The following is a 26879-nucleotide window of genomic DNA, read 5'->3' on the forward strand; positions in this document are numbered from 1 at the left end:
AGCCACCGACCCCCCGAAGCTTGGGCTGGTGCTGTAAGCGCGGAATCCTCACCAGAGGGTAGAGCACAGACCTGCTGTCCTGCGCTGGTCTGACCGCATGCCCTGATGGCTGCCCGCTCGCCTCACCATCCCCTCAGAAAGCAGATGCGCCCCCAGCAGCCAACCTAGCTCCCACGGCACGCAAGACCACCCCCCTCAGCCCCTCCCCAGCTACCTCTGCGCGCGCACCACCCCCCTCCCCCCCCAGCTGGACCAGCAGCATCACGTCATCCCCGAGCCCAGCGCGCAGGCGCAGCATTGCGGTTTCCCTGCCCGGACCGCCCCCCCGCAGGAACAGCTGGGGGCTGTACCCACAATGCCGTGCGGCTCTGCCCGCTCCGCTCCATCATGGAGGCGGCCGCCGCAGCTGGCGCAGCTGGCGCAGCCCCGCCGTCCGCTGCCGGTCGGCCCCGCAGCCCCTGAGCCCCGCGCACCCCTCGGGCTACAGCATGAGCGGCGGCAGCGGGGGCGGCTCCTCGGCACCCGGCCGCTTCGCCGACTACTTCGTGATCTGCGGGCTGGACACCGAGACCGGGCTGGAGCCGGACGAGCTCTCCGGTGAGTGGCCGTGGGGTCGGGGGGCGGCGGCCGTTAACGGTCGGCTCTGTGGCGGCAGTGGCGGGACGGCAGCCCCGGAGGCGGGGTCCGGCCTCGCCGCCTCTCCGCGGATTCCAGGCGCCGTCTCGGGCGGCCCCGGGGCTCTGCGGGGGGAGCCGGAGGAAGCCGTCGGCGTCCCCCGCCCCGGGCAGCGGCGCTTGTGCCTCACGCCGCCGGCACCGGCGCCTCAGGGTCTGTGTAGCTGCCCGGAGTGCTTGACATGCAGAAATGCCCGGCTGTGCACAGGCGTGTATTTGTAGAAGTGTCCCCAACTTCTTAAAAAACCCCAACAAAGTACCTCGTTTAAACGGCCTTTTCCCAGTGAAGGCTGTATGGTGGCGGTGGGATTATTTTAGGTCATCTCTGTCTTCACAGCAATCTGCTGCGCTCTTTTTGGAGCGTGATTGCATTTATCAACTTTTAGTCAGGCTCCTGGACATTTGAAATATGCAGATAATCTTAATGAATCAGATTTTAGACAGAAAGTGAAGACTTTTTGCTTGTTCTATATTAAGTGTTGTTGTAGCATAGGGTAAGAATTCTCTTCCAGCAGTATCTGAAATCAGATTAGGAAGTAATTACTCTGCTAGGTGAGAATGTTCACGCCAGATACACAGCTAAACCATATCAATCTGTCCCACAACACTGTGTCAAACCTGTGTTTCTAAGGTTACAAATTTGTTTGTTATTTTAGCAGTACCTTGTTTAAGCTTTAGTTTTCACTGTACTGGCTTCAGTTAAATTAGATTGTTGCTTAGCCTCTTTAACTGCTCAGAAATAAACACTTGTTTCTTGTAGAGTGAAATTTGTGTTGACTTCTTACATTGAACTCTCCTAAACTTTGGCTATGATGGAAACTTTCTTTTTTTTCCCCCTTTTATTTTAACGACTTCAAACAAAATTTCTCATCTTTTTCTCATGCAGAGCAGTACCTTACTCTAGAAGAATTTGTCTGATGTTAAAATAACTGTAGACTACAATTTGAGACTTGAAGAGTGAATATAGCACAACTGTCTGCTCTATAATGGCACCTTAAATTACAGCATCAATTTAATTTAAGAAATCCAAGAGAACAAAATGCAGTACAACTTCATTGAGGAATATGTGAGCTTCCACAGATTTTTCTTGATTAAATCACAAGTGAACAAGGTTTCTGGATTGAAAACAGTTTCTGATGTTAATTTTGTTATTCATTTGCTATATATCTATTTGTGTAATGTAGCGCGAGCCACACTCAGTAGTATTCCCTGATCTTGATAGGAACGGGAATAACTCTCCTCACATAATGAAATTTAAAACCAGTAGTGTATTACTTTGAGCTAGCTATCTAATAGTAAACTGGAAGACATCAGTGCCTTTTTTAAAGTATTCTGCCTGAGTGCGCAGGTCTGAAAGCTGGAGCATAATGTTCTTTCTGTATTTGCTTTTCCTGTCAGGGACTACATCTATAGTATGTGAAACTGTAGCATGCACTATATCTTGGAGTCTGTTATTCCTCCCTGATACTGTAATGGTGTTGCTTGTGACAAAACGTGGGTTTTGGGAGGATGGAATAGGTTTTAGTATTTATGGGAGAGACTGATTTTTTGCATGATTTGAGGAAAGGGTTTGAAAAAAGAGGAGGGGGAAGCAAGGAGGAGGAGATAAATTTATGGTAACGTCACAGCATATGAGCTAGCTGGAATTCCGGTGCATTTTCTTGAGTTTGTTGTGTTATTAATAATGCATGATCATGTGACTGATAAGGCTTTCAGATTGGGTCTTAGGTTATAGTCTCCTTCAGTGTCCACTGATATAAATGCAAAGGGCCTCTGTTGATTTCAGTGGGTTTTGGATAAAGCTTTGAAACACTTTGTACTTCCTGGAAGGCTTTCTTGTTTGAATGAAAGGGTTATTGTGCACTGTTGTGTGGTTTGGTTCCCCACCCCCCCGCCTTTTTTTTTATTTCTGTGCTGAAAAATAGATTCTGAATCCTTGTACTGTTGAAACAATTTGCTTCATAAGTGTCCATTGTTGGAGGAGAGGCGCTGGCACTTCAGCTGGTGGCTGCAGGGGTGGGGAGCAGGATGCTTCCCCAGCACGGTGAAGCTGGGCACAGCGAGTCTCTCCAGGGCTTTCCTGCATCAGGGCTGCCGGAGCTCAGCCTGGCATGATGTCATCACCACCCCACCGCTGCAGAGAACTGGCGGTCGCTGCTAGGGCCCCCAGAGATGCTGCTGGCAGACTTTGTTCTCATCAAGCTAATGAAATTGTGTATTTCAGGTATTCAACCTTAATAGTGATTATACTCATTTTCTACAGACTTGAAACATAAGATAATGAATTGATGCTCAGTATAGTTACTTTGCTTGAAGAGACACCTCTGACAGCGATTTTCCTTTGTATGTTGGAAGCTTACTAAATAGCACAGCTGTAACACTTTTTCCTGAAAAAGTTGGCTGTCTAATGGAAAATGCACAGTATAGATATATGTTTTCTTTTAATATAGTGAGAAGTACTGTATTTAGGGTTTTGTTGTTAGCATGGGTTAAAGATAGCATGTTGTCCATTGCTAGGGATTTTTTATCTCCAAATTCATGTGATCTGGTTATCTGGGCATCCTTTCTTATTTTGATAATTGTGTTCTCACTGAGTGACCTGTTAAGCAGATTTTTAAAAAAAATACTAGGTGGTAGTAAAACAAAACAACCAACCAACAAAAAACTCATTTGCTGAGCTGGACAAGAGAGGAGCTGAGGTGCATTTCCACATTTCCAGGTGGTGTTGATGTGCCAAAAGTGATGACAGAAATCTCTTTAAGTACACTGCAAAGGTCTTTTACAGATACAGTTCCTTCACAGAGGAAATCACAGAATGGTTGAGGTTGGAAGTGATCTCTGGAGGTCATCTGGTCCAACCCTCCTGCTGAAGCAGGTCCACCTAGGGCCAGTTGCCGAGGACAGTATCCAGATGATTTTTGAGTATGTCCAAGGATGGTGACTCTACAACCTCTCTGGGCAACCTGTACCAGTGCTCAGTCACCCCCACAGTGAAAAAGTGTTTCCTGTTGTTCAGTTGGAACCTCCTGCGCTTCAGTTTGTGTGCATTGCCTCTGGTCCTGTCACTGGGCACCACTGAAAAGAGCCTGGCTCCATCCTCTTTGCACCCTCTCTTCAGGTATTTATATACATTGATAAGATTCTGCTCTGAGCATTCTCTTCTGCAGGCTAAACAGTCCCAACTCTCTCAGTCTTTCTTCATATGAGAGATGCTCCAGACCCTTAATCATTGTTGTGGCCCTTTTTTGGACTCTCTCCACTGTGTCCATGTCTCTCTTGTACTAAGGAGCCAAGAACTGGGCACAGCACTCCAGGTGTGGCCTCACCAGTGCAGAGTAGAGGGGAAGGATCACCTCCCTCAGACCTGCTGGCAATGCTTTGACTAATAGAGCCCAAGATACCATTTGCCTTCTTTGCAGCAAGGACACATTGCTGGCTCATGGTCTGCTTGGTGTTCACTAGGAAATAATTAAATACATCAACTACCAAAAATCTTCTGTGTGTAATATAACTTACTGTAATGCTGCAACATTATGATAGGATTTCTTAATTTAGGTTGTATGACCGTGCCCTGGAAAGGTAATGAGAATGAAGTGATGCCTCATCTCATCTTTCAACTGGAGTCCCTTATGTGTTCAGTTAGTTAGATGTGATCAAAATGTGATTACAAAATGTGGAATTCAGACCCAAATATCTGAACACCATATTCTAAACTAAGATTTTCTGTTGCACATGCCTTGATAGTCTTGAATGTCATATCATAAAGATGATAATAGTTATTGCAGAAATAACAGTGTTACAAAGGAGAAATAGTAAAAAAAAAATAAAGAGAGAAAAAAGAAAGTAAATACTTATAATCTGTGATGAAAAGATTGATGATTTCATAATAGGATTGTTTTTAAAAAAATCTTATTCTGGAAGACTAATGCCAGTGACTAGTCTGTCACCTGTATTACTTTCTGCGTTTCTTCCCAGTCTGAACTAGCCTTTTAGGGTTTGGTCCCAAAATTAATTTATTCAGTAGATGGACTTGTATTCCTTTTGTCAAGGTCCTTATCATGATGCTTTGAGTTGTCCATTTGATCATGAGCTTCATCCTTAAAGAAAGTGAAAATGAGCATTAGGTGAAGCCCATGTGTCCAGGAAATATCCTTCCTGTAGACACCCTTCATGTGCCTTTTCTGAATCTGTATCAGATCTCCTTTCATTCTCGTGTATGATAATGTGATAGCATTTTAGTTATTCTTAGTCTCTCATACCTTTTTTTGTATGTTGTTTTTAATGGTGTTGAGGCAAGATCTTGTGTGTGTGTGTAGATCATGTAGCATAAGAGAACTGATGATGAGTGAGGCATCTGTATGCTGGCGCAGTAGCTGCTTTATTAGTGCTAGTGTCTGAAATTCTATAGGAAGGTGATACCTGGTATAAAGTATTCACCTAGCCCCACTCAAAATTAATCTGACAGTCTGCTATTAGAGCAAGTGTTTCTCCTCACCAGTAAACTAGAAGTGTTGTCTCACCTCATCCCTCTGTAATTGAAGTGTCACTATTTTTCTATTTTGTTGACTTCAGATTTAAAATGACAGCTTATCTTCATACATTTCCTGTTGGTAGGGTTTATTTTAACAGCATTCTGTATCAATATAAACTTTAAAATAATATGGTTGTGATGAAGTGATTGAAGGCATTTGTCACATATATAAACCAATAAATTGCTTGGTATTTCAGAATTGGGGTAATAGTTTCCTTTGTGGTAGTCCATTTAGTAATGCTGTTACTGATGCCTGTATTAGTTTCCAAGTTGAACAAACTTAAATAGTTACAGGCTTTTATTTTGCCTCAAATGTATTCATAAGGGTTAGCTAAAGGGTAAGAGGAGGAAGAAGAGCAAGCTTAATTTAAATTACCAGATATCTTTTTCTGGCTGACATTTGACCTGTTTTGTATTTTCCTCTTTTGGGCATTTTTATCTTGGAATTAAGACATGGCGTTTGGGGTTGGAGCCAGCTGTGATTCTTGCAGTGAAGCTCTTCTGCAGTACTGTTTATTCCTCGGGTAAATAGCGCGTGAGTAAATTTCTCTGTCTTTGCTATGGCAGTAGTACCAACGCTTGCTGCAGAAATAAATTGCATTGATGGGAGCCATGGCTTGATTTTTCCAAAGGCTGAAGAGTTCTGTGATTTTTGGGGTTTTGTTCTTGGTGGTTTTTTTCCCCCTCTTCCTCTTTGTCCATAACATGGATGGTATCATTAGAAGCTTCCCACAGTTCCCTAATGGTGTGCCTCTTCCCTTGGGAGATTCATTCTTAGACTAAAAGGGAGGTTTTTCAGTTTCTTTGCTTCTCTGGGATTGTTAACCAAGGTGCTCCCTCGGGGGGGGGGCCTCTCCAGTAGCATCAAGGCTGAGACCACATACTTTTCCCATAGGTCACTGTGGATGGGCACTAGATAGCAACAACTTTTGGCTGGACTTACACTGGCACATGTGAAACATTTTAATCCGGATAATAGTTTATTCCGCTCCTCCCTACCCCCTCTATCTTTTCCCAAGAAGCTGGAGCTGTTTGCCATGTTTGAGTGCCAAAAAGATCTTTTGTCTCTTTGGGAACTGAGGCAGACGTGCTGGGGTAGCTGATATGTAGAATAAAGAATGGGAGAGCTGATGTAAGGGGGAAGCAGCTGTACTTTGCTGAACTACATTTAAAGCCACAGTTTATTAGGTGATGTTTCATAATACCAATCTTGTGATTATCGTATTTGTATTTTAGGTTAAACTGAGCTGTGTGCTTTACAGAATTATTCCCTCAAAACCCCCAAAACTCTTCATTCTTTCACCCTTCAGTATTCAGTTACGAATTTGGCTTATTTGGAAGAGTCTTAGGTAAGGTGTGGGGAAGGGAAAAGGTTACAGGTTCTTGATTTGAGAGTAGACTAAAGATGCTAAAACAGTGTCTAAATAATTCAAGTTTACAAGTCTGACTTTTGAAGCCTTTTAAAAAAGCCATAGGAATTTCACCATATTAAAGCAAGGCGTACAAAGATGGGTTGATTTGGCTTTTTGTTCCTTTGGGGTTTTTTGTGCTGTCTTGTTTTCTTTGCAGTTTCTTTTGCAAGAGAGAAACTACAGAAAGAAAACATCTTAAATGGATTGTATGGGAAATACTGCAGTTTGCAAATAATAAGCCCTCCCCTCCCCCCCCCCAATTTTCAAAGTATTGATCCTGTAGTCACAAAACACTACTACTTTTTTAATCTGCCTTTTGACTCCTACTTGAGTGTTCTTGGAAATAATTTCTCATACTTATCTTTTGAATTCCCTCTAACCTACAGGGCTCATGTAGCAGAAATAATGCACATGAAGTGACAATGTCAGAAGCGATTACTTATTGATGTATGTTGTGCAGCAATTATTCTCTCTGAATTTCATGACAACCCTTTCAGATTTGTGGTTTGTAGTCAAGTTTGCATCAAACTGGAATGTTAATCCCGAGAGGCATAAAATATTATTGCGCAGAGAAATTTATCAAGCATTCCAACACAAACTGATGAATGATGAAGAATTTACTTGGAGTGCTTCTGTTCAAGACTTGTTTCTTAGTCTTTCCAGGAAAATGCTACTTTGCTTATGATTTGATGGGTCAAGAGACCTTTAGTTTCAATCTTTCCTATAGAAGTGTAGAATATTGCCTTTTTATTTAGTTATTGCTTTATTATTTAGTTTTTTGGTTTTTACTGGTTGTATGATCAGTCATAGGTACAATGCATACCTCTGTATTGAGTCATTTACGTATTGATACTGAAGCATCTGGAGAAAGAAACTACTGCATTTTACGGATAAGTCATCTGCAGACAGATAAAATGGCAGTCAAAAACAACCTTTTTATTTTTAGATACAGCAACATTTCAGTGTTTAACTGAGTGAGGAAAAAAGGTTGGTTTTACAGAAACAGTCAGCATGACTTCAGGTGAGTTTTGGAAAGTTTTTTTGCAATTGTAGTTGCTGCTGCTTGTGTCTACAGTTCTACTCTGTGTTGCAGAAATATGTGGTCAGAGATCTTGAGATTACTGCAGTGTATTGATCTGTGCATTGCTTCCGTCCTCTATAAGCATAAATTCTTATGAGCTAATATTACTTATTCCTCCTTAACTTGCTACTTTAAGCAAGCTTCCTTACAAACTGTAGTTTCCTGATTTTGCTCCTCAAGCCCAGCACTGTCCTACTGAGCTGTCATCAGAATTGCATTGAGGAAAAGTCCCTTAAGTTAATAAGCTCAGTGCCAGCTCTAACCAACATAAGACTGTCATGTCCCTTTCTCGCTCTTTTATGTGTGTCGGCTGGGAGCTTGAAATGTGAAATAACTCATTCCAAAGTTTCCCTGAAGGCCAGTAAAATTTCTGTTTATCAGTATCTTGGTCATTTCTGAGAATGAATCTGGCAGAGATTTTATGGCAGCCCAGGCCAATCTAATGGTAGGTTGTCGTGGCTTCCCTTTCCCTGCCCTTACTGTGGTTGTGTGCTCCTGCCTCTTTCCCTTGCATGAGGACTAGCTAGTCCCATTGCACATGGTTCAGTGCAGCAGGTTCCAGCGAGCAAGGAAAGAGGTTGGTAATGCGCAGCCATTTATGAAATTGGCATAGGAGCCCTGAAGCACAGCTCCATTAGAGGCCATTTCAAAAAGTTCTTTAATCCATATGAATGATCTGCACAAGACTGACCTGACCTCTAAGGGGTTTGTGATCCAATGGGTGCAAGTTAATTATGCTCTGTGAGTTTGCTTTAATGCTGTAAGGTCATCGCTGGCAGTGAGCACTGGATAGATGTCCCAGTGTTCACATCTCCGTTGGAAGTGCGCTCAGGATCACGAGCTAACCTTCCCTACACAGAGGTCTGCCCTTGCATCTGTTGATGCCTTGAGTATGGCTGCCATTTCACAGGTGAGGCTGTATAAACAGGGCCTAATCTTGGCTTGAAAAATGAAGCAATCTGGATATATCCACTGACTGAGGTGAATTGAGGGTTCTTTTGATAATTCGTTCCATGGATAGTCCTAAGTTTATTATGTCTGAGTGACAGTGTGCTCTGGGAAGTACTTGTGTGGTGTGTATGTGGGGGGTATTTGGACTTGTGTGTCTTTTTTTCCCTTCATATAAAGTCTTCTGTAGTTAAAACTATATATAATTGTAATGTTTTGTTTTCCTCAAACTCAACCAGAGAAGGGCTTTAACTCATAATCTTGATTCTGTGGAACCATAAGCCATCATCTTTGTGTATGACTTTGAACAGATGGGTGATACACAGTTATAAGTGGTTAACTTGGACCTGTGACTTGTGTTTTCAGGACTGAATAAAAGTACAGGACTTTCTTCTTCCTGTTCTAATCAGATTTTCATATTGAAAACTTTTTATTTACCAGACATGAATCATGCCCTGTGAGGAAGAAAGGTAAGCTTGATATGGTACATGTAAAAGGAAGAAAGCTCCAGAGAAATGGTTGGTGAGATGATAAGAAAGTATACAGTCAGAGCTAAGATAAACTTCAGAGTTTGTCATATCCGTTGACCAAACTGTCAGCACATCCAATTCATTTTCTAGTATTAGAAATCACTTCTATTTAAAAAAAAAAAAAAAATCAAGCAACTTGATGACTTTCTTACAGGGCATTTTTCTCAGGGGGGAAGGGGCAGTCCTTACTAAGATAGGTTACTTCAAAACACTGTTTTCAAAGGGTAGGTAACAAAGTGAAACATACTGGACAGGACTCATATTCCGAGATGGTTGTATGGCTGAACTTTTTGTATTTTGCTGACCTCTGTATGTCATTGGAACATGCTTGAAAGACTTCATGTGTGTTTTAAAATATGGCTTTCCTCTTCAATGCCAAACATGAGTGGTATTCCAGAAGAATAGAAATACTTGGTTAAAGGACCGGACAGATGCTTCAATAACATTTGATCCTCGTGCTTTTACAAAGATGTGTTTCCATCAGTCCTCAGAGCTGGAGTTGCAGTGGAAGTGCAAGAAGTAGGGACATTTACCTGGATGGGACGTGTCACTGTAAAAGGAGATACGCAGTGGTTCAGGAGGGTTGCCTGAGATGGTCTGCACTTCTGTTTGCTTAGGCTTCCCTGAAGTAGGCTCTCTGGGCTTGCCAATCTTAGATAGGCATAAAGAGAACAGCTGATTTCTATATTAAATATACTTAAAATATGTTTGTCTCCACTTCTGTTTTATATTTCTAGCACATGTAAAAGAATTGGGTTCTATTCTGAAGATAAGCCACCCTTTTCCTTTCTTAGTGTCTTCTGTTGTGTGTATTTTGGATCTATTGTGTAATGGAAATGGCGTGCTTCCCCCCAACCCCTGTGGCTGAGAACACGCCTGTCATTGTAATTTTGAGTGCTGCTTCTGTTGTTTAGTTGGAAACAAACCTACATATCTTTCTGTAAGTCTTTTTGCTGTGGCTAAAGCAGAAAAGTAGTTTTGTAAAACAATGCTGTTTCTAAGAACATTTCCTTGAAAATTTCTGCCAGGCAGTCTTGATTAAAATACATGGTGTCCATCTGCTTTCCTGTGTTACATGCAAAGTAGTAAAAAAAAAAAAAAAAAAAAAAAAAAAAGAGAGAGCGAGGGTTTAGGATGCTTTTAAAGATGCAAGCTGAGGACTTTTTTGGGGGATTTTCTTGTTTGTGTTTTAGAAAGCTGCCTTAGATTCTTGATCGTTTCTTCTGCCACTTCCCTGTCCCACCTCTTCCCGCCTTCCTTGAAACGGTACCAAAAAAATGAAAACAAAAGCTTTTGGTTTCCTGACCTTAAAATCACAGAATGCAGAAGTCCTCAGCTCTTTTTCTGTGGTGCTTTAAATTCATTGTTGCACTATTTGAAACTGTTCCAGAGTGTGTGTGGCAATATATTTTGTTACCAACTAGATGAATGCTGAAACTTAAACAATGAATGGAAATCTATTAATTTCTACATTTTCATTTGCTATAGAGGACTTGGAAGAATTTATGCTATTGAAGCAATGAATGGTCAAGAAGTTATTTGTATCCAGTGGAGCTTATGCTAAATATTCAGTTAGTGAAATGAACTCTTGTTTTTATTTCAACTCACAGTGAGGTTCTTCATGTTACAATTCTTGAATTCTGGAGAGGAAAAGAAAATGGGAAAACAACAGGATCTTTTACAGTCGACAGATTGGGGTTAACTTTTTGTCCTTCTCATCTTTTTAGTGACTGTAGTAGGAAGAATTGTATTGTCCATTGAATGTTCAAATGTATGTTGTATGCTGAAAAGAATGTGTTTTCATGGGATTGGGATAAGGGATTTTTACAAGCAAGTTTGGGTTTCTTAGATGACAAGCAGGCCAAAAAAAAAAAAGTTAGAGCCTTTCATCACTCTAGTTATTTTCTTCCTTTTCTCTCCAGTTCTGAAGAAGGTCTTTTAACATTTACAGATGAAGTATGGCACCTCACCCAACACACCTTTCATTTGCGCTTTAGGTAGATACCCAGGTGGAAGGCAGTGTGTCCATAACCCGTATTTGCACCTTTGTTTCAGAAAGGCAGACAGTGGACTTCCTTTACCTTTGAGCTCTTTTGTGAGGGGAAGTGGAACAGTAACTTGCATAAAGAAATTTTTAGAGAAAGTCCCAGATGTGAAAATTGCAGGTTGTAGATCTGTTACAAATCCAATGGAATTACAGACATAAGAGATGGTCATTGAAACCCCTGATTTATTAGAGACAATGAATGAAAGCCCTGATTCCAGCTCCTTAAACAGCAGTGCTGCAATAAAATGAAAGTGATTCTGAAGATTTTTCTCATATGGATAACCTGATCTGCTTTAAAATCTGTTAAAGTCCCCATTCCAGTAACAAATTAACTGGCCTGACCATCACTTGAGCTTGTGTTATGCCAGGTGGTCTTGCTAACAGGGGGAAGGGGACTAGAAGTGCAGGACAGAGAGTTTATGTCTTCCAGGATAAAAGGAAGAATTCTTTTTTGTGTATATCTGAGGAAGAGGTTTGCTGGGGAAGGGAGCCCTCTCTAATGAGAAATACGTGCAGTTCTGCTTAAGGAGGAAGAACTGGAAGGAAGGAAACAAGTCATAATCTGAAGGCATTTGTCCATTGATGGAGTGGCTGTTTGTGTACAAATTTGGCAGCTGCAGCTTTTCTTGAATCATGGTTTTTATTCCAAGAATTCTTGTTTAATGAATTTCATACCTTAGTCTGCCAAACTTCACATGTTTATTTCCTGTATTGTAGAGGACTTTTTTTTGCAGTTATATATGGTTTAATATTTGTTAAAGAAGGAGTTGGAGGAACTTACTGTTTTGTTTTTAAACTTTGGCTAATTTTGAGAATATTAATAGCTCTCTAGCTGTGTATTGAAAGGATTTTTCTTTAATATTAGCATATGGGGTTCTGAAAAAATCAGAATGGTATTGCTCTCCAGAAAGCTGTATCTGGGGGTTTTGCCCCCCCCTTTTTTTTTAATTTTTAATTTTTTATTTCCTTTGTCTGTTTTTTTAAGGGCTAGAATGAATCAATAGATTGCCATCTCATTTCACATCTAGTGTAGTACAGGCCATATAATTTAGGTACTTGTTTGAATATCCCAGTTTTGCTATTAAGACTTGGAAATAGAATATTTGACCATTTCCACCGGCAAGTGAAAATATGGCAAGTCTTATTTTAATAGAAACTTTTTACCTTTGATTTTAAGACATTGGTTCTTGACTTGACTGTCTTTCCATGCCTACGTGCATCTTAAGCACCTGTATTTGCTTTTACAATGTAACCAGGTCAACTATTGGTCATCTGTCAGTTTGACTAAACGAGAAGTCCTCAAATCTCTCAGTGTAGATACCACCTCTTTCTCCCCAGTGCCCCCCTCCCCCTAGATTGCTCTTACTTGCTCCATAATTTCCTCTTTTCTACAGTGTGGATTCCAGAAGTATGCATACTGTCTGTTTTGCCAGCCAACTATTTTTATTTAGACTTGGATCATGAATTTTAGAGCTAGAGTAATTTTATGTTCAGTAAACATAATTATTTACCTTAATATCTATAGCCTTATTGTGTGTACTGAGAACAACTGCTGGCTGAACTGGGAATCCTACTGCTGTTTATGACACTAGCTGCTGTTTTTAGATTAACTTAATTCTAAATGTGTTGTGGCCTGCTGCCATTCTTGTATCTCTGGAAACAATCTCAGACTTTTTTCCTATGTGTTATGTCCTTTGACAGGCATGTTATTGCAGTTATTCTGTTTTCATGCAAAACCCAAGAATGAGAGATTGTTTTCAAAATGTCCTATGATACCCATTTTCACCTAAGTATTTCTTTGTGCTTTATTGTATTTTTTAATTGAAAACAGGATAGAATTAGGCTGTTCTCTGGATAATGTTTATAAGTAATACACTGTTCAAATCCCCTTGTTGACTGATCAACCCACACTTGGGAAAATCTCAACTCTTTGGCTGTCATGGTCAACTCAGTGTCAAGCCCCCACCCTGCACAGGCTGGGATACTCCCACCGTTGCAAGATTCATTGAACTGGGGTGTAGAAAGTGCAGAGGTAAAGGGTATGGTTATAGGGTTCTATGGGGTCTTCTGAATCTGAAGTTTCTCCAGTCTGTTACATAGTACAGGAAAGCTGCCCTAAGTGTATGGCTCATAGTTTCTGTTGCTAGTTCAGACTCTCATTGGTTTTATTGATTTAATTGCAGCGATATGACTCTCTCATGTGGAAGCTGTTTTATATTTACTTCATTAAGACATTAATTTTAGTGGCGGCAGGAATTGCATATAGAGCCTCTGTGTGCTAACAGATTCCTGTAAGAGTGTCTCTATGTGGAGAACACAAAGTTAATCTTTTGATTTCATGCTAATATAATTTTTTTATGTGAAGATATCATGTATACAATAAATGTACACCAAGACTGAATGGATTGGATGAATAACAGGCTATATCACAAGAATTTAAAGAAAGAAGCTGCTTGGCAGGGTGAAAGCAACAAACCACTTAATCAGAATCAGTAGAGCTTTCTGGATGTCTTTGTTTTGTTATTATTTTGAGCAGATCAGTGGATTCAATGAACAAACGAAGGTGGCAGTATTAACGATTCTTTAAAATCAGTGATGCGTGACTTAAAGTTCTTTTATCAGGTACTTTTTCTGGTAACTAGGGTAGCTGCTTCTGACTTCCTCTTTATTGTCATAGAAGGAAAATTGAGCTAGACTCTACTTCTGAAATAGCTGCTCAAAGACTTTTTTCTAGCTAGTATGCAGGGAAAAGTTCCTGTACAGTTCTCAGTCTTGCATAATTTTTAGGGCTGCAGCACTGCAGTCTCTTTCTAAAAATTAAAACCAAATAGTGAATTGACAGCATATGCAAAAGACTGTGGTTCAATTTTAAAAAGTTTTGTTGGCAAAGTATCCCTGGGACTTTTTTTTTTATCAAGTTTGCCCTTTCAAATTAATGACAACTTAAGCCACACGGTGCTGTTCTGTACTAGATAGAACTTTTACATGAATGGAAACTTTTCATGGCAGGATGTGAGTTACAAAGAATGAATGACTGATGTATTGAAGAGGACAAAAAAATCTAGGGTTAGGAGCATACTTATAAAGAAACAAAGTACTCATCAGGGAAAATCGAATTATTACAGTCATGTAGAAGTTTTCTTGGGAATTTGCATTAGAAACTTGCAAGCAATCCATCTGGATATGTGTTGCTTCTGTTGCTATAAGCTACCTGAGAGGATGTATATGATTGGCAGGCATAGCTTGAATTCACAGTGTATGTCTTCAGAGGTTTCAGTACAGGTCTAGCTTGTTTCATGACCACACATGAAGGTTTGACAGGAAATATGTTACTACTTAGCATGGTTACATGAACCTAATAATAGTGATAGCAATCATAAATTGCACTCCCCCATGGTTCAGGTTGTAAACAGAACTTTGCAAATGGCATAGTCAAAAAAAGGAAAGGGAATGGAGCAAGGGATGTGTGTGTGGTGGTAGGGTTCAAGTCTGAATTTCCAGACCTTTAAAAAGGTCTTGTTTTCTTCTTTTGTTTTGTTGAGAGTTCAAAATTTCATCTTTTTCACTTGCAGTAAATAGACTTTTCAGTTGAAACCGGTAATTGTTTATATATTGGGGGCAGGTAATAAGTAATTGAAACTACAAGTTGTACAACCTTATTACTTTCTTATTACTGTGTTGGGAAGACTTTTTTGTTTTCCTGAAGAGGAATATGGAAAGCAGTGAATCAGATTTTTCTCTGGGTAAATCAAGACAGAGCTAAAATTAGACCTTCAGAATTCACTCTTTTTATTCCCCCTCAAAGCTGAGGGAAGCTCCAGAAGATAGTGTTTTGCAGGTTACTGAACTGAAGAATGTTTTAGTTCATTTTAGTTTCTGTAACTTTTTTCCCTTCTGCATAATCTTGTACAAAAGTGGTACCCATTGATATGGATAGCTTCATGCAGATACTTCCAAAGCAATGCTGTTCTACACAGATTGGAAACTCCATGTAGTAACTCTGAGTTTGTAAATCCTAATTTTCATCAGACCGAGACACAGACAGAGCTGTCTTCTGCTCACAGGTTGAGCAGCAGGAAAAGTAATACAGGTAAGAGCATGAAAATGAGAGCCAGAGAGGTTTCCTGTGTACACTGCACATCTACATTGTGATACGGCTTACGTTCAGTATTACGTGACTCAGTAAGGTATCGCTCAATAAAGTGAGGTCTGATTGTTAGTTCAAACATAGGGTACTTGGAGTGTATGCATTAGCTATTTTAATGTGCTTGTGATTAGGAAGTCCAAGTTACAGACACGTATGCCAGCATCATTTAAGGTAGTATAAATAATGTTAAAACTGGAAGTCTGTCAGGCCTTATGATTCCATACACTGCAAATTGTTTTAGATGGCTGTTAGAGGAGTGGTGTCAGCTTCAACACGGCTCTGAAAAGGGGTGGGTTTTAACTACATGTTCCGACTAAATGTAATGTGTTTCAGCTCTTTGGTCATCTTGAGCACGTTTGTAGTTTCCTTTATGCTTGCAATACAGTCCATCAGAGTCAGTTTAATGAAGAGAGGTGAGAGGGAGGGGTTGGAGAATTACCTGCCTCTTATGTGAGATTTAATCCAGTCAGTACCGAGCGTCCCTCACTCTGAGACTGCTGTGGGCTGAGCTCTGCCTGCCACAGGAGGAGCCAGCAGTCTTGGTAGCAGTGGCATTCGACATCCTGGGCACCACTCAGCCAAGGAGACTGCTTCAGAGGTTATGCCTAGATGATGACTTCCCTTTTGATAAGCAAGCTTAGGCTAAGAACTTAAGTCTTTTATGCATGTCTTTTTAAATTATGTGGTAACAAGTAAGGAGAGAGCAATATAAGACTGTAATGAGGCTGTCTGTCTGCATAGTGTAACAGTGGGAGTAGCTTGGTTTTGCCACAGTTCAGATGGATAAAATCTTTTCAGGTCACTGATTGCTGTAGCATCTTTGTTCCTTTTCCACCCTGTGGTGGAGTCTTAGAGGGTTGGTGAAGTGTGAAACAAGGAAGGGGAAAGAAAAGGCATTACCAAAGCCAGATGGTGGTTGCTGGTGTTGAAAAATCTATTAGCCAGCAGGTTGGCAAGCTGGGCCTCAGGAGGAGGAGCAGCTTTAGGAGTTACTCGGTTACCCATGTAGGTTATTCAAGCTCTGCTGTAGTCCCATGTTTTCTTCAGTGCATCAGTTTAAGAATCTCTGTGGTTTACTTTTTGCTTCCCTTCTGTTTTGGGGGATCACTATGAGCTAATTAAGCTGTTTGTAAGGACATGGGCTAAACTGGATTAGTGAAACATTAATCTTTAACTCCTTCATTTTCTATTTATTTATTTTTAATTCAAATTGTTCCACTGATCCTATTTTGAGTGGGATGCCACAGGTGGTGGTTTTTCTAATGACAAAGAAATTCTGAGATTCTCTGCTTTATTGTCATTCCTTTGCTGGGTGCAGCACCAGGTCTCATTCTAAACTGGTGTTTGTGGATTTGTACAGTGCCTCATGAAATGATGTTTCTCTATGCTTTTATGATATTATTTACATTACAAAATACAATGGGCTTCTTATTGTTTTGAAGGTTTGATGTTGAGAAGCATGTCAGCCTGAAACTTCCTGATGTATTCCTGGTTTTCTTTCCTTTTTCATGGAATTTTGTATATTTATGGATTTTGAAAGTTGTATGACAGTTCCTGACAAATAATCTTATAGTTATTTGATTACTGTTTCTGCTTTAAATTCAAATTAGTTGCAAGTCTGTAGTCTGGGGGTGGTTTGCATCTTGATTTTTGTAGAGCTTTTGCTATGTTGTGACAAACAGCTGAGTGGTAATGTGTATGTGAGGATCTTCGAATGTGTTTGAAAGGCTTCTTTAGTCTTCAGCAGGCAATACCGTGTTCAATTAAAAAAAAAAAAGTCCTTTTTACATGGAACTTGCACAAAAGAAAGAAATTATTTACAGGGAAATCATGTTTGAGGACCTCTTTATTAGAACTTGGATCAGTACTTTCTAGCCATCACTTCTGCTAGAGGAAAAGGAACCTTATGAAAAGCATGATCTGATGATAGCGGTCCTTTGACAGTTGTTAAGTGTGGGAACTTCTCAGTCTGAAACTTGTGTGATGCATCATGTTTTTATCAGTTTATCTTCCATTACATCTTCATTTTCTCAGTTCTAGAATAAAACTTTGTCCATTTTTGCTGATGGGTTTGTCTCTTTCATTTGTAAAACCTGTTCCTGTGTTCAGTATTTTTAATCAAAACCATTTCAGTTAATACTGAATTAATCAGATGTCTAATTCACACAGAGACAGATCTTGAAACCATGAGTTATTTTTGCCTGCTGGAGATGTGCTGCAATTGGTATTTTGCTGGAGCAGGGTGTTTGTGTTTGAGGCTTCTAACTGATCATAAATGTAGAAATTTAGGGGGTTAGTTGCTTTTTGACTGTGGGTATAAGCAAATATTGTTTGTAGATTTTTGTTTTCCTGCCTGTTGATGGCTATCTAGTGACAACCACTAGCTGCTTAGGGGGAGCCTAGGCGATAGACTTACTGGTTCTCATTAGTTGTAATGGCAAGAAAACAGGGTGGCTGTTGTCCTGGGGTTGCACAGATCACCTTTCTGTTCCTGGGTTGAACTTTCCAGATGATGTTGGTGAGCTCACTTGAGATTCCCTGCCCTGTCAGTATCTTTGCAAGTCAGCATTGCCCAGTCTGAAGGTCCAGTGGTTTGCTACATTACAAGCATGAAGATTCTTACAAAAAGAGATAGCTAAAGGTGGAAGACTGCTGCCATGAAAAAGAACATCACACTCGTGCAGAAGTCAACACAACTAATGTGATATCAGAGCAATGTGGTTCTAGGAAAGAAGAGTAATAGGAGGCACTCTGGCAAGAGCAGTGTCTGTGCAACAGCTGAATTGTTTGATGAATTACAGGAAGGCATGTAAGTGTTGCCTTATGTTTCTGTCTGGATAAGGACTCAGTGGGTTTCCAGAAATCAATTTCAGTACTTTCATTTAATTATAGACGGACTTCAGGTCTAAGAAATTTAAGTGTGTATTGGAGAGAACATCTCTTGGGAGGAGATGGTGCAAGGCTTCTTAAAATATATAAGCATCCATTTGGTGTCTTTTTTGCCCCCCTACCCCCCTCTTTCTTTTTTCCTTAGAAAGGAAGAGTAGCATCATGTATTCTGCAATATTAATCATCTTAATGAAAAGATCTTCAAGTCACAGATTTTCTTCTTATTTCCAAAATACGCATGACCTTGCACATAGGTGAACCCAGTGATTGTGGCGTGTGGTTTCCAAGTTCAGGAGAAAATTTGGCCTTCAGAATTTTTCTCCCTTATAAGTATGTGGAATAAAAAAAACCCAGGGACAAAACAGCTTAGTAAATGTCTGAGGTTTTTCCTCAATTATCTAAAAGTTGACATTACATCATCTGCACAGATGTAAATATAGAAAATAGTAGGTGTGTTAAATCTCCTCACTTATTTTTAAAAGCTCTTTTACAGAGGACTGTCTTGAGTGTATGTTTGTGTCAGTAAAGAGAGATGTGGCATTATATCCACATTATATTTTTCTTTCTCATTCTGGGAGATTGAAAGTTTCTTTAAATACTTATTTTCATCTTTTAAGATTGGTCTTAGCTTTTGCAGAAATGCTGTTATGTTTTCTGTCATTGACTCGGCTCTTTCCCGGGTTGGTTATATTTCAGTGAAGTTGTGTTCTGTTTTTTCCTAACTAACCCCCTCTCTATACATGTTTCAGATTTTCCCAAATATGCATTTTTTTTCCTCTCCGAACAATGATATTATTGAACAAAGTAATAAATAATGTAGCTGAGTGGTTTTGTGTGAAAATCAGCTGAGCTGTTGATTTTTGAAATAGGAAAAACAATCCTTCGTTTAATTTCAATGCTAAAACCCAGAGGATTAGCAAAATAGATGTGAATATTCTGGGTATTGTGAGACCTGTCCTAGGTCCTGATTCAGGGTAAGTTCCCTGTTTGAGGTAATATTTAAGACAGTTTAAATGAAATCCAGAGTTTCATGACTTCTCAACTGATGGAAGGCCTTAAGCCTTCCATGTAAGCAAAGTTTGATTTGGTGTAATGTGTTTGTTAGGTTCTTTATTGTCTATAGGCAGCGTTATAACCATCTCTGTGTACGGCTACTTTGTGGAAGTAAATGTTGTATGAAATAAAGAATCTAAGTTGGCTTAGAAATTGAACTTTAAATATTACTGTAAAAATACAGAACAAATCCAACCAATTCTGAAATAATTTTCTATTGCCATGTAATTGCTGCATGTAAGAAAACAAGTGAGGAGTTGAAGTGTGTTTTCTTTTTTGCAGGTGTTGCTGAAATAGTTCAATTTATTTAAAGCATATGATTTCATGCAATTGTGCCTGATTGTTAGTGCAGCTGTCAACAGCTGCATGCTCATTTAGCTAATTGCATTCTAGTATGATAGCTAAGCTTATTTTAAGATATGCAGTTGTGCAGTTGTGTGCTTTTTTTTTTTTAAAGCAACTACATGCTCTCTGAAGATTTACTGCAGAAAGTTCTATGGTATCACAATGAACTATCATTGCTCTAGAGGAAATTTGAGAGCTTATAAACAAGACTGTATCAGCCAGTCTAGTGTACGGATAGCATCCGTGAAAAGTTGGACCATGCCACTTAAATTCATATCCTTCTAAAGGGCTTGAAGTGGTTTTGTTCTTAGGGTTAGTTTCATCATCTGTTCTTTGGGAGTATTTTATAGTTTAACATGTAAAAATTTCATTTAACAAGCAACTAATTCCTATTGTTGCATCAGTATTCTGGTTGTGTATACAGGAGCCATGAGCTTTTGTTACATACTGATCATCTCCTTCAAGAAATATGTACCTGAAATGAGAAATTTGTATAAAATTGTATATGTATAAAAAGAATATTAGGAGAGTAGACTATCTGTTATGCATACTAATTCTGTATAGAATACTTGTATGTTTATTACTGGTATGTGTTAGCTACGTAATTACAGTTGACAGTATGAAATTTATAATGCAGTGTTGTTTTTATTTGTTATATAGCTTTATGCCAGTATATACAGGCCTCTAAAACCCGAGATGGTGTCAGCCGTTTCATTTCAAGTGCAACAGAAGGTAAAGGAAAAAGTGTGGGGAAGAAAAAAGCAGAATTCTTTGTTCATCTGATACCCTGTCTTCATGGGCATTTATGTGGTTCTTGATCTTTTAACCTTCTAGACTCTCTCCTCACAGCTAACCTCTTGTAATAGGTGGTGGATATGCTTTTTTCCTAAGTCTTGAAGAAGAAATTAAGTGATGCCACTTATATGTCTATCTTAAACTTGCATCATCTTTGCATCGTCTCTATTTGTGCTTTTCTTCAGTAACAAAATTTCACCAAAACTGAAGCTTTAACTATGCTTTAACAAGAATCTGAAATATCTGAAGAGTAGCTTAGAGAATTGCTGTCATGACCACAATCTCAAGATAGTCGCATTTAAGGAAAAGCACAGATACTTACTGACGTAGAAATGTTACAATGCTAATCCTTGCTAATATCTGCAGTCTGATTATATGCTAACTAACTGTCTTGCATTTTCTGTTTCACCTAAAAGGAGTGTGCTTAATTCACTTACTCTTGCATCTACCTGCTGATGTCCTGCTTTTTGGCCTTGTTTGAGCTTAAAAAGAGAATGAAATATTTACTTCGGTATTTTTTTCATGTGCAGGGGAAAACTTTGAACAGACTCCATTAAGACGCACATTTAAATCCAAAGTTCTTGCTCGCTATCCTGAGAATGTTGAATGGAACCCTTTTGACCAGGATGCAGTGGGAATGGTCAGTATCACTTAATGACTTTTGTTTTTAAGACAAAAACCTGCCTTAACAATCGAAGGTATTCATCTGTGTTTTCTTTGACAAAAAAGTGTGAAGTCTATTATAGACTAGAAATAATGAATTTCTCTAAATTTTGCAGGCTCAAAAGTCCTTTTCAATTAATTGGAATATTTTTTGAAGGAAATGAAGTTAAAACTTAAGTGATAAGTCCCTATGAGAGTTTTTTGTTCTTTTACAACTTTTTTGTTACATTCTAGAGAATTGATAGAGAAGTAAATTGGTTTGCAATTAATGAATCTTCTTTGTGCATGATTTTTCTGTTTAATAGAATGCAGTGCGTTTTCTTAATTTAGATTAAATATAGTACTTTTCTGTGTCAGGTTTCTAGTCTTGGTGACCAAAATACTTTCCTTTATCTGATTTGAATTCTGTTATTTTATTCCTGTTGAGGTTGGTAACAACACAGTTATGAATTTCGATAGAAACTGCATACAGCTCTTAATATGTTCCTTTAGTTTTTCTCCTTTAGATGCATATTACTGTATTGTACAGAGATGTAACACTTAATAGAATTTAAAGTGAAATGCAGTGAGTGGCAGCCTGTGGATTCTAAATCCTATTTTCACCAATGCTTCTGGAGGCAGGGGGAGAGAAAAGTGTGTTTTAATTGATATTATCTCCCCTCCCCTCTTTTTTATAGCTGTGTATGCCTAAAGGGCTTGCTTTCAAGACACAAGCAGATTCCAGAGAACCTCAGTTCCACTCTTTTATTATTACTCGTGAAGATGGCTCACGGACATTTGGATTTTCTCTCACGTTTTTTGAGGAAGTTACTAGCAAACAGATCTGCAGTGCAATGCAGACGTTGTATCATATGCACAATGCTGAATATGACATTCTTCATACTCCACCCACAAATGACAAAGATAGCTGCTGCAGCAGCACTGGAGACTGCAATGGCACTTCTGTTTCAAAGCTACAGCGTTTTAACTCCTATGACATCAGCAGAGACACACTGTATGTCTCAAAGTGCATTTGTCTGATTACTCCAATGTCTTTTATGAAAGCTTGTAAGAAAGTGCTAGAACAACTTCACCAAGCAGTGACTTCACCTCAGCCACCACCTCTACCTTTAGAAAGCTACATCTACAATATTCTTTATGAGGTTCCTCTTCCTCCAGCAGGAAGGTCGTTAAAATTTTCAGGTGTTTATGGACCAATTATCTGCCAGAGGCCAAGCACCAGTGAACTACCATTATTTGATTTTCCTGTTAAAGAAGTGTTTGAATTGCTTGGAGTAGAAAATGTGGTTCAACTCTTTACCTGTGCCCTCTTGGAATTTCAGATACTGCTTTATTCACAGCGTGAGTACTTGGGTTTTGTTTTCTTATCTTGTAGTTTTACTGGCACAAGGTTTTTTTGTTTCTTGAATTTTAAAAAACACACCAACAGCAGAATGGCTGCATTAAAGTGGCATTAGCATGCTAATGCAGTCAGGCTGATCTATGTGCAGGTTTTAATGTAAAGAAAAGAACTGGAGTTGCAAAGAGAGCGTTGCATTAGCTCCTGGTTTGAGACATCTAAACCTAAAACTTATGGCTTTCACATAACCTCCTGTATTCATGGACTAACTGTCCTTTTTATTGCTGTCTCTGGAAATGTGCTGTTGCACAGAGTAGTATGCCTTCTCCCTCTCCAGCCGCTTAGCTGAGTTCCCTCCTATCTCTGCCAAACTGTCCATGCATTTTGAGAAGATATGTGGTTAATTATATATGGTTCTGAAGAAGAATTAATGATGCAAACATAATTTTCTCTTTGAGTACACAAAGCCACACTTCAGTTGTTACTTTGAAATAAAATTACCTGAAAAACAGTTTTATTTGACTGAATTTAAACTGCAAATCTCTGTTAAGACCTTGAAACAGTTATTGCTGAAGTCATGTAGGTAAAGCTTGCTTTGAAGAGGATAGGCAGCAACTAAGCTGAAATAGCATATGTTTATCAATTAATAAATAATGAGGTAGTGGTATCCATTTTCTGTGTTGAAATTTGTGAATACTGCATTTCTTACTCTGCATCCTGTTACTTTAATACAGAGTACGTGGAGTTTTGCCAAAAGATAATTTTTTTACTTATTTTTGTCCCAAGCTGGCTAACATTAGTCCAGACCTATCCATCTATAATGGTGTGGTTTAAAGTAGACAGACTGCATTTTGAACACTTTTATAGTAACGGTAAAGAAGCCTAGAAGACCTCAAGACAAATCCAGGGATAGTCCATGGTGTTACTGAAATCTGTTTTCAATATTTTCTTCCATTGAGCTGTCACTGAAATATGTAGAATACAAATGGTAACTATTTATAAAATATAACCTGCAGTTATTACCAACATTCTCCAAGCATGAACTACAGATGTTTGTGTGTTGAGCTGTGTGCATACACTAAAGCCAAAGATGGATTTTGTGTGTATAGTCAAGCTGATTAAAAGCATATAATGGCAGTAGGGCATTATGTCACAGTTGTTCCATTGTATAAATGCTTCTAACTACCAGAGAAAAACTATACAGTAATTCAAACACAGTCAGAAAACCTTATTGTACTCAATAGTGGTTATTCTCTTGCATTTAAAAAACAAATTGCTTTTCTTATTATTAATAGAAAATCTAGAAATATTTGCCTAGCAGACAAACTACTTTTGTGGTTTCTCCAGAAATGGATTTGACATTTACATATATGAGATTTAGGGAGTTTGTTTATGTGGATATCTGTATCCCACCAGTGGAAGGTTCAAACATCAGCTCTTCCATCTGAAGAAGAATGCAGTCCAGTTGGCCTGTAGTTGTGCTTGAGACCTCCTGTGGCAGAAGTGTGTGTGCCTGGCTGGTTGGAAGCACCACAAGAAAAGCAATGTGTGTATCGCCATATCAGAACAGCATTCCCTGATCTCTTTTCAGGCCATTGCCTCTTTTCTCCTGGGCTGGAACTCAGCTCACTTCTGGGCTAGTCTTCTGTATTCTGGGTTCTCTTTCCAAGTCATATTAATAGGTTCAACTTTTTTCCTTGGGCACTTTCCAAGTGCCTGATCAGTGGCTAATTAAAGAAGCTTAAAATAGCTTTGGAACACTTGGATTTCTTGTTTGCATGCACAGACATACGGAATTCAAAGGGCTCCATGCAGCTTTGGTTTGGTTTGTTTAGGTTTTTGTGTTTAATTTTTTGTTTGTTTTTAAAATTGGAATATGCTCCTAATACATTCTGTTCTTTCTTCTATATGGTTGACTAACATCCATTTTTTGCTGTTTGTAAAACAAGGAATGTTGAAAGTAGATACAGGTGATGGTGCAGTCAGTTCTAAGTGGAGTCAGAAATTGCTTGAACTTTTGTAAGGGCTTGCTCACGTTCTTGTACATGCAGTAGTGTGAGGTGTAGGTTGTCCTTCAAAATATGAATACTAAATTTGTTTTAATGTCCTTTAGATTTGTTAAATCTCTTGGTGTTCAAACCTGTGACAGTTGAGGTGCTTTGGATCACTCCTCTATTTTCTAGGTCAGATGAGATGGCAATACTCATTGGGTGGATTTAGATTTAGAACAGCATGTGTCAGGATCAGAGGGTTTGCTTGTAAGATTTACTTTAAAAAAAAAAAAACAAAACCCACGAGCAAAACTCTTGGAGCACTTTGCTGCCAGATGCAATCCTTTTTGAAACAAATTATTTAGCATCTTAAGTTGCAGTCAGTCCTTGGAATAGGGGTAACTTCCCTTGGCACTGAATGTGTTTTGCTTTAAGATTCTTTTGATGTGTTTCTGACTTTATGCTTCTGGAAATTCTTTTGTCCCACCATAGTGGCACAGCCTGTATGTTTTGGATCAGTGTAAGCCAAATGTAGGGAATGAATTCCTTGATTTGATTGTCCTCTTGAGAGAATTGTCTCCCATTTGGGAAAGTGTTAGAGGAATGGAGGTGCCTATAAGACAATGAAGAATCTGAAGCAGCTCCTAGTGCTGAGCCAGTCCTGAGGAGCTCTCAGTAGTGAGAGAAGGCTTTCAGTAGTGCCCTCACCAGGTTATTCTGCGGGAGCTGGTTTGCATTCCTGCAATTTATGTTGCTCTTGTATCTGTGAAATAGACTTATTGCTTATCCCTGGAAGGCACCTAGAGCTCTTCTGAGAAGTGTACGCTGAGTTAAGACAACTGTGAAATCTGCTTGAAGGAGATTTTCTAAACAGCTAAAAACAATAAAAGGAGAAATATACTGTACCACTGCCACAGACTGTGATCTTGAGCAGTTGTTATTTTCTGGGTATTTGCTGTCTGCTGCCATATTTAAGTACAAATAAAGGTGTGTTTTTCTGCTTTGCTTTGCTTTTGAATCCCTTCTCCCCATTTTTCTTTAAGAATTATGTTCGCTCTGGAAATTTAAAGTATTAGTTTTATTTCTTTGCAATATTAGTCCTGTGTTGCCCAACTCTAATCTCTTATGTAGGACATTTTCTTCTTATGCCTCCAGTGATTCAGGAAACTCGCTGCTTAGTGCAGGCATCTTGAATTAGCGTGTCAGAAATGAGCATGCATAGGAAGTGCTTTGACCACTGCTTTTACTAACCACAGTTTTCTCTTACTGCAGTTACAATTTTTTTGCAGTAAAAGGCCCAATTAAAGAAATGTATCTTTTCTCTAAGGAGTCTGACATACTGAATACCTGTGCTCAGAAGAATTTGTTGAAAAATGTTTCTTTTACACTGTGCTTTCTGCTATGAACAGGCATGCCTAAAGGGAACTCTCCAGGCAATGCTTTATTCCAGTGGCTCAACTGCATTGCATGCGACCTGTCCATAGGCCCTGTGGATATAATTCTTTCCCCTTCTGGTCCTCTTCAGGTGAAAGAGAAGCTTAATCCTGACAAGTAGCCTATCTTTCTGGTTTATCTGTATACTTTCTGAAGATCTTCAAACTCATCTGTAGTAATGGTTCCCCACTGTGGGGGCAACTCTCTGCCTTAAAGCAGCAATATGGGAGTTGCATGTGAAATGGAAATTACTTGACAAATACAACAGTATGTCATTGTCATCCATTAAATAGGAAGATCAGAAGGAAAAAAAAATCCAGAATATGATCATGTTATCATTTTAAATTTGGCCAAGTCAATTTCTGTAGGCACTTGATAGACTTCTCTCTGGTAGAATGAGAGAATGGAGATGTGGAATCATGGTTCTTACAGCTGCCACCTTATTTCCATCCTGCTCCTCTGTTTCTAGACCCAAGACCTCTCACTTTTTTCCTGGATTTACTTGCTTTTTATACATCAACAAAAGTGTCCAAACATACTAGATATAGATAAATACTAGTGTAAATAACTTCTCCTATGTACTTTAAGAGATAATGTATTTTACCTATAGTAATTGGTTAGAAGGAAAAAATCAACCTTTTTCTGTGTTCTGAAGTGGCCATGCTAAAAAGTAGCAGATTTTCTTTTCCTTGCACAGTGATCACTTAAGAACTTTCCAAAGTAATAGTGCACTAGTGGTACGTACAATACAAGGCCAAAAGACTCTGTGTCATTTGCACAAGAATGAGTATATTCTGGTTTCAAAAACAAGAGCAAGACCACTACTGAAGCACTTATTCCCTCTTTTAAATTTTTCATTGCTATTATTTTTAATTCTTATGTAATGCTTTGGTACTAGAAGTGTGCTGCTTTTTTCTTTTTTTAAAACAAACAAACAAAAACCTCCATACCCTCTCAGGATAGGTATAACTTAAGAAAACATTTAAGTTAATTTGGTTTA

The 26879-nt window shown here is 39.1% G+C and overlaps 1 protein-coding gene across 5 annotated transcripts in view; it reads left to right on the forward strand.

Moving 5' to 3' along the window:
- The first annotated feature begins 333 nt into the window (after positions 1-333).
- DENND5A (DENN domain containing 5A) overlaps positions 334-26879 on the forward strand; it is a 70433-nt gene continuing 43887 nt past the window's right edge. The window contains exons 1-4 of one of the 5 annotated variants that reach the window (XM_054826311.1): positions 334-597; positions 20318-20389; positions 20983-21092; positions 21793-22456. In XM_054826311.1, the coding sequence (XP_054682286.1) occupies positions 489-597; positions 20318-20389; positions 20983-21092; positions 21793-22456 (955 nt within the window). In that variant the 5' untranslated portion in view covers positions 334-488. The remainder of the gene's footprint in view (positions 598-20317; positions 20390-20982; positions 21093-21792; positions 22457-26879) is intronic. The other 4 variants (XM_054826307.1, XM_054826309.1, XM_054826308.1 and 1 more) reach the window with 4 other exon arrangements.

The sequence above is a fragment of the Grus americana genome, chromosome 5, assembly GCF_028858705.1.
Source record: "Grus americana isolate bGruAme1 chromosome 5, bGruAme1.mat, whole genome shotgun sequence".
Classification (NCBI taxonomy): domain Eukaryota; kingdom Metazoa; phylum Chordata; class Aves; order Gruiformes; family Gruidae; genus Grus; species Grus americana.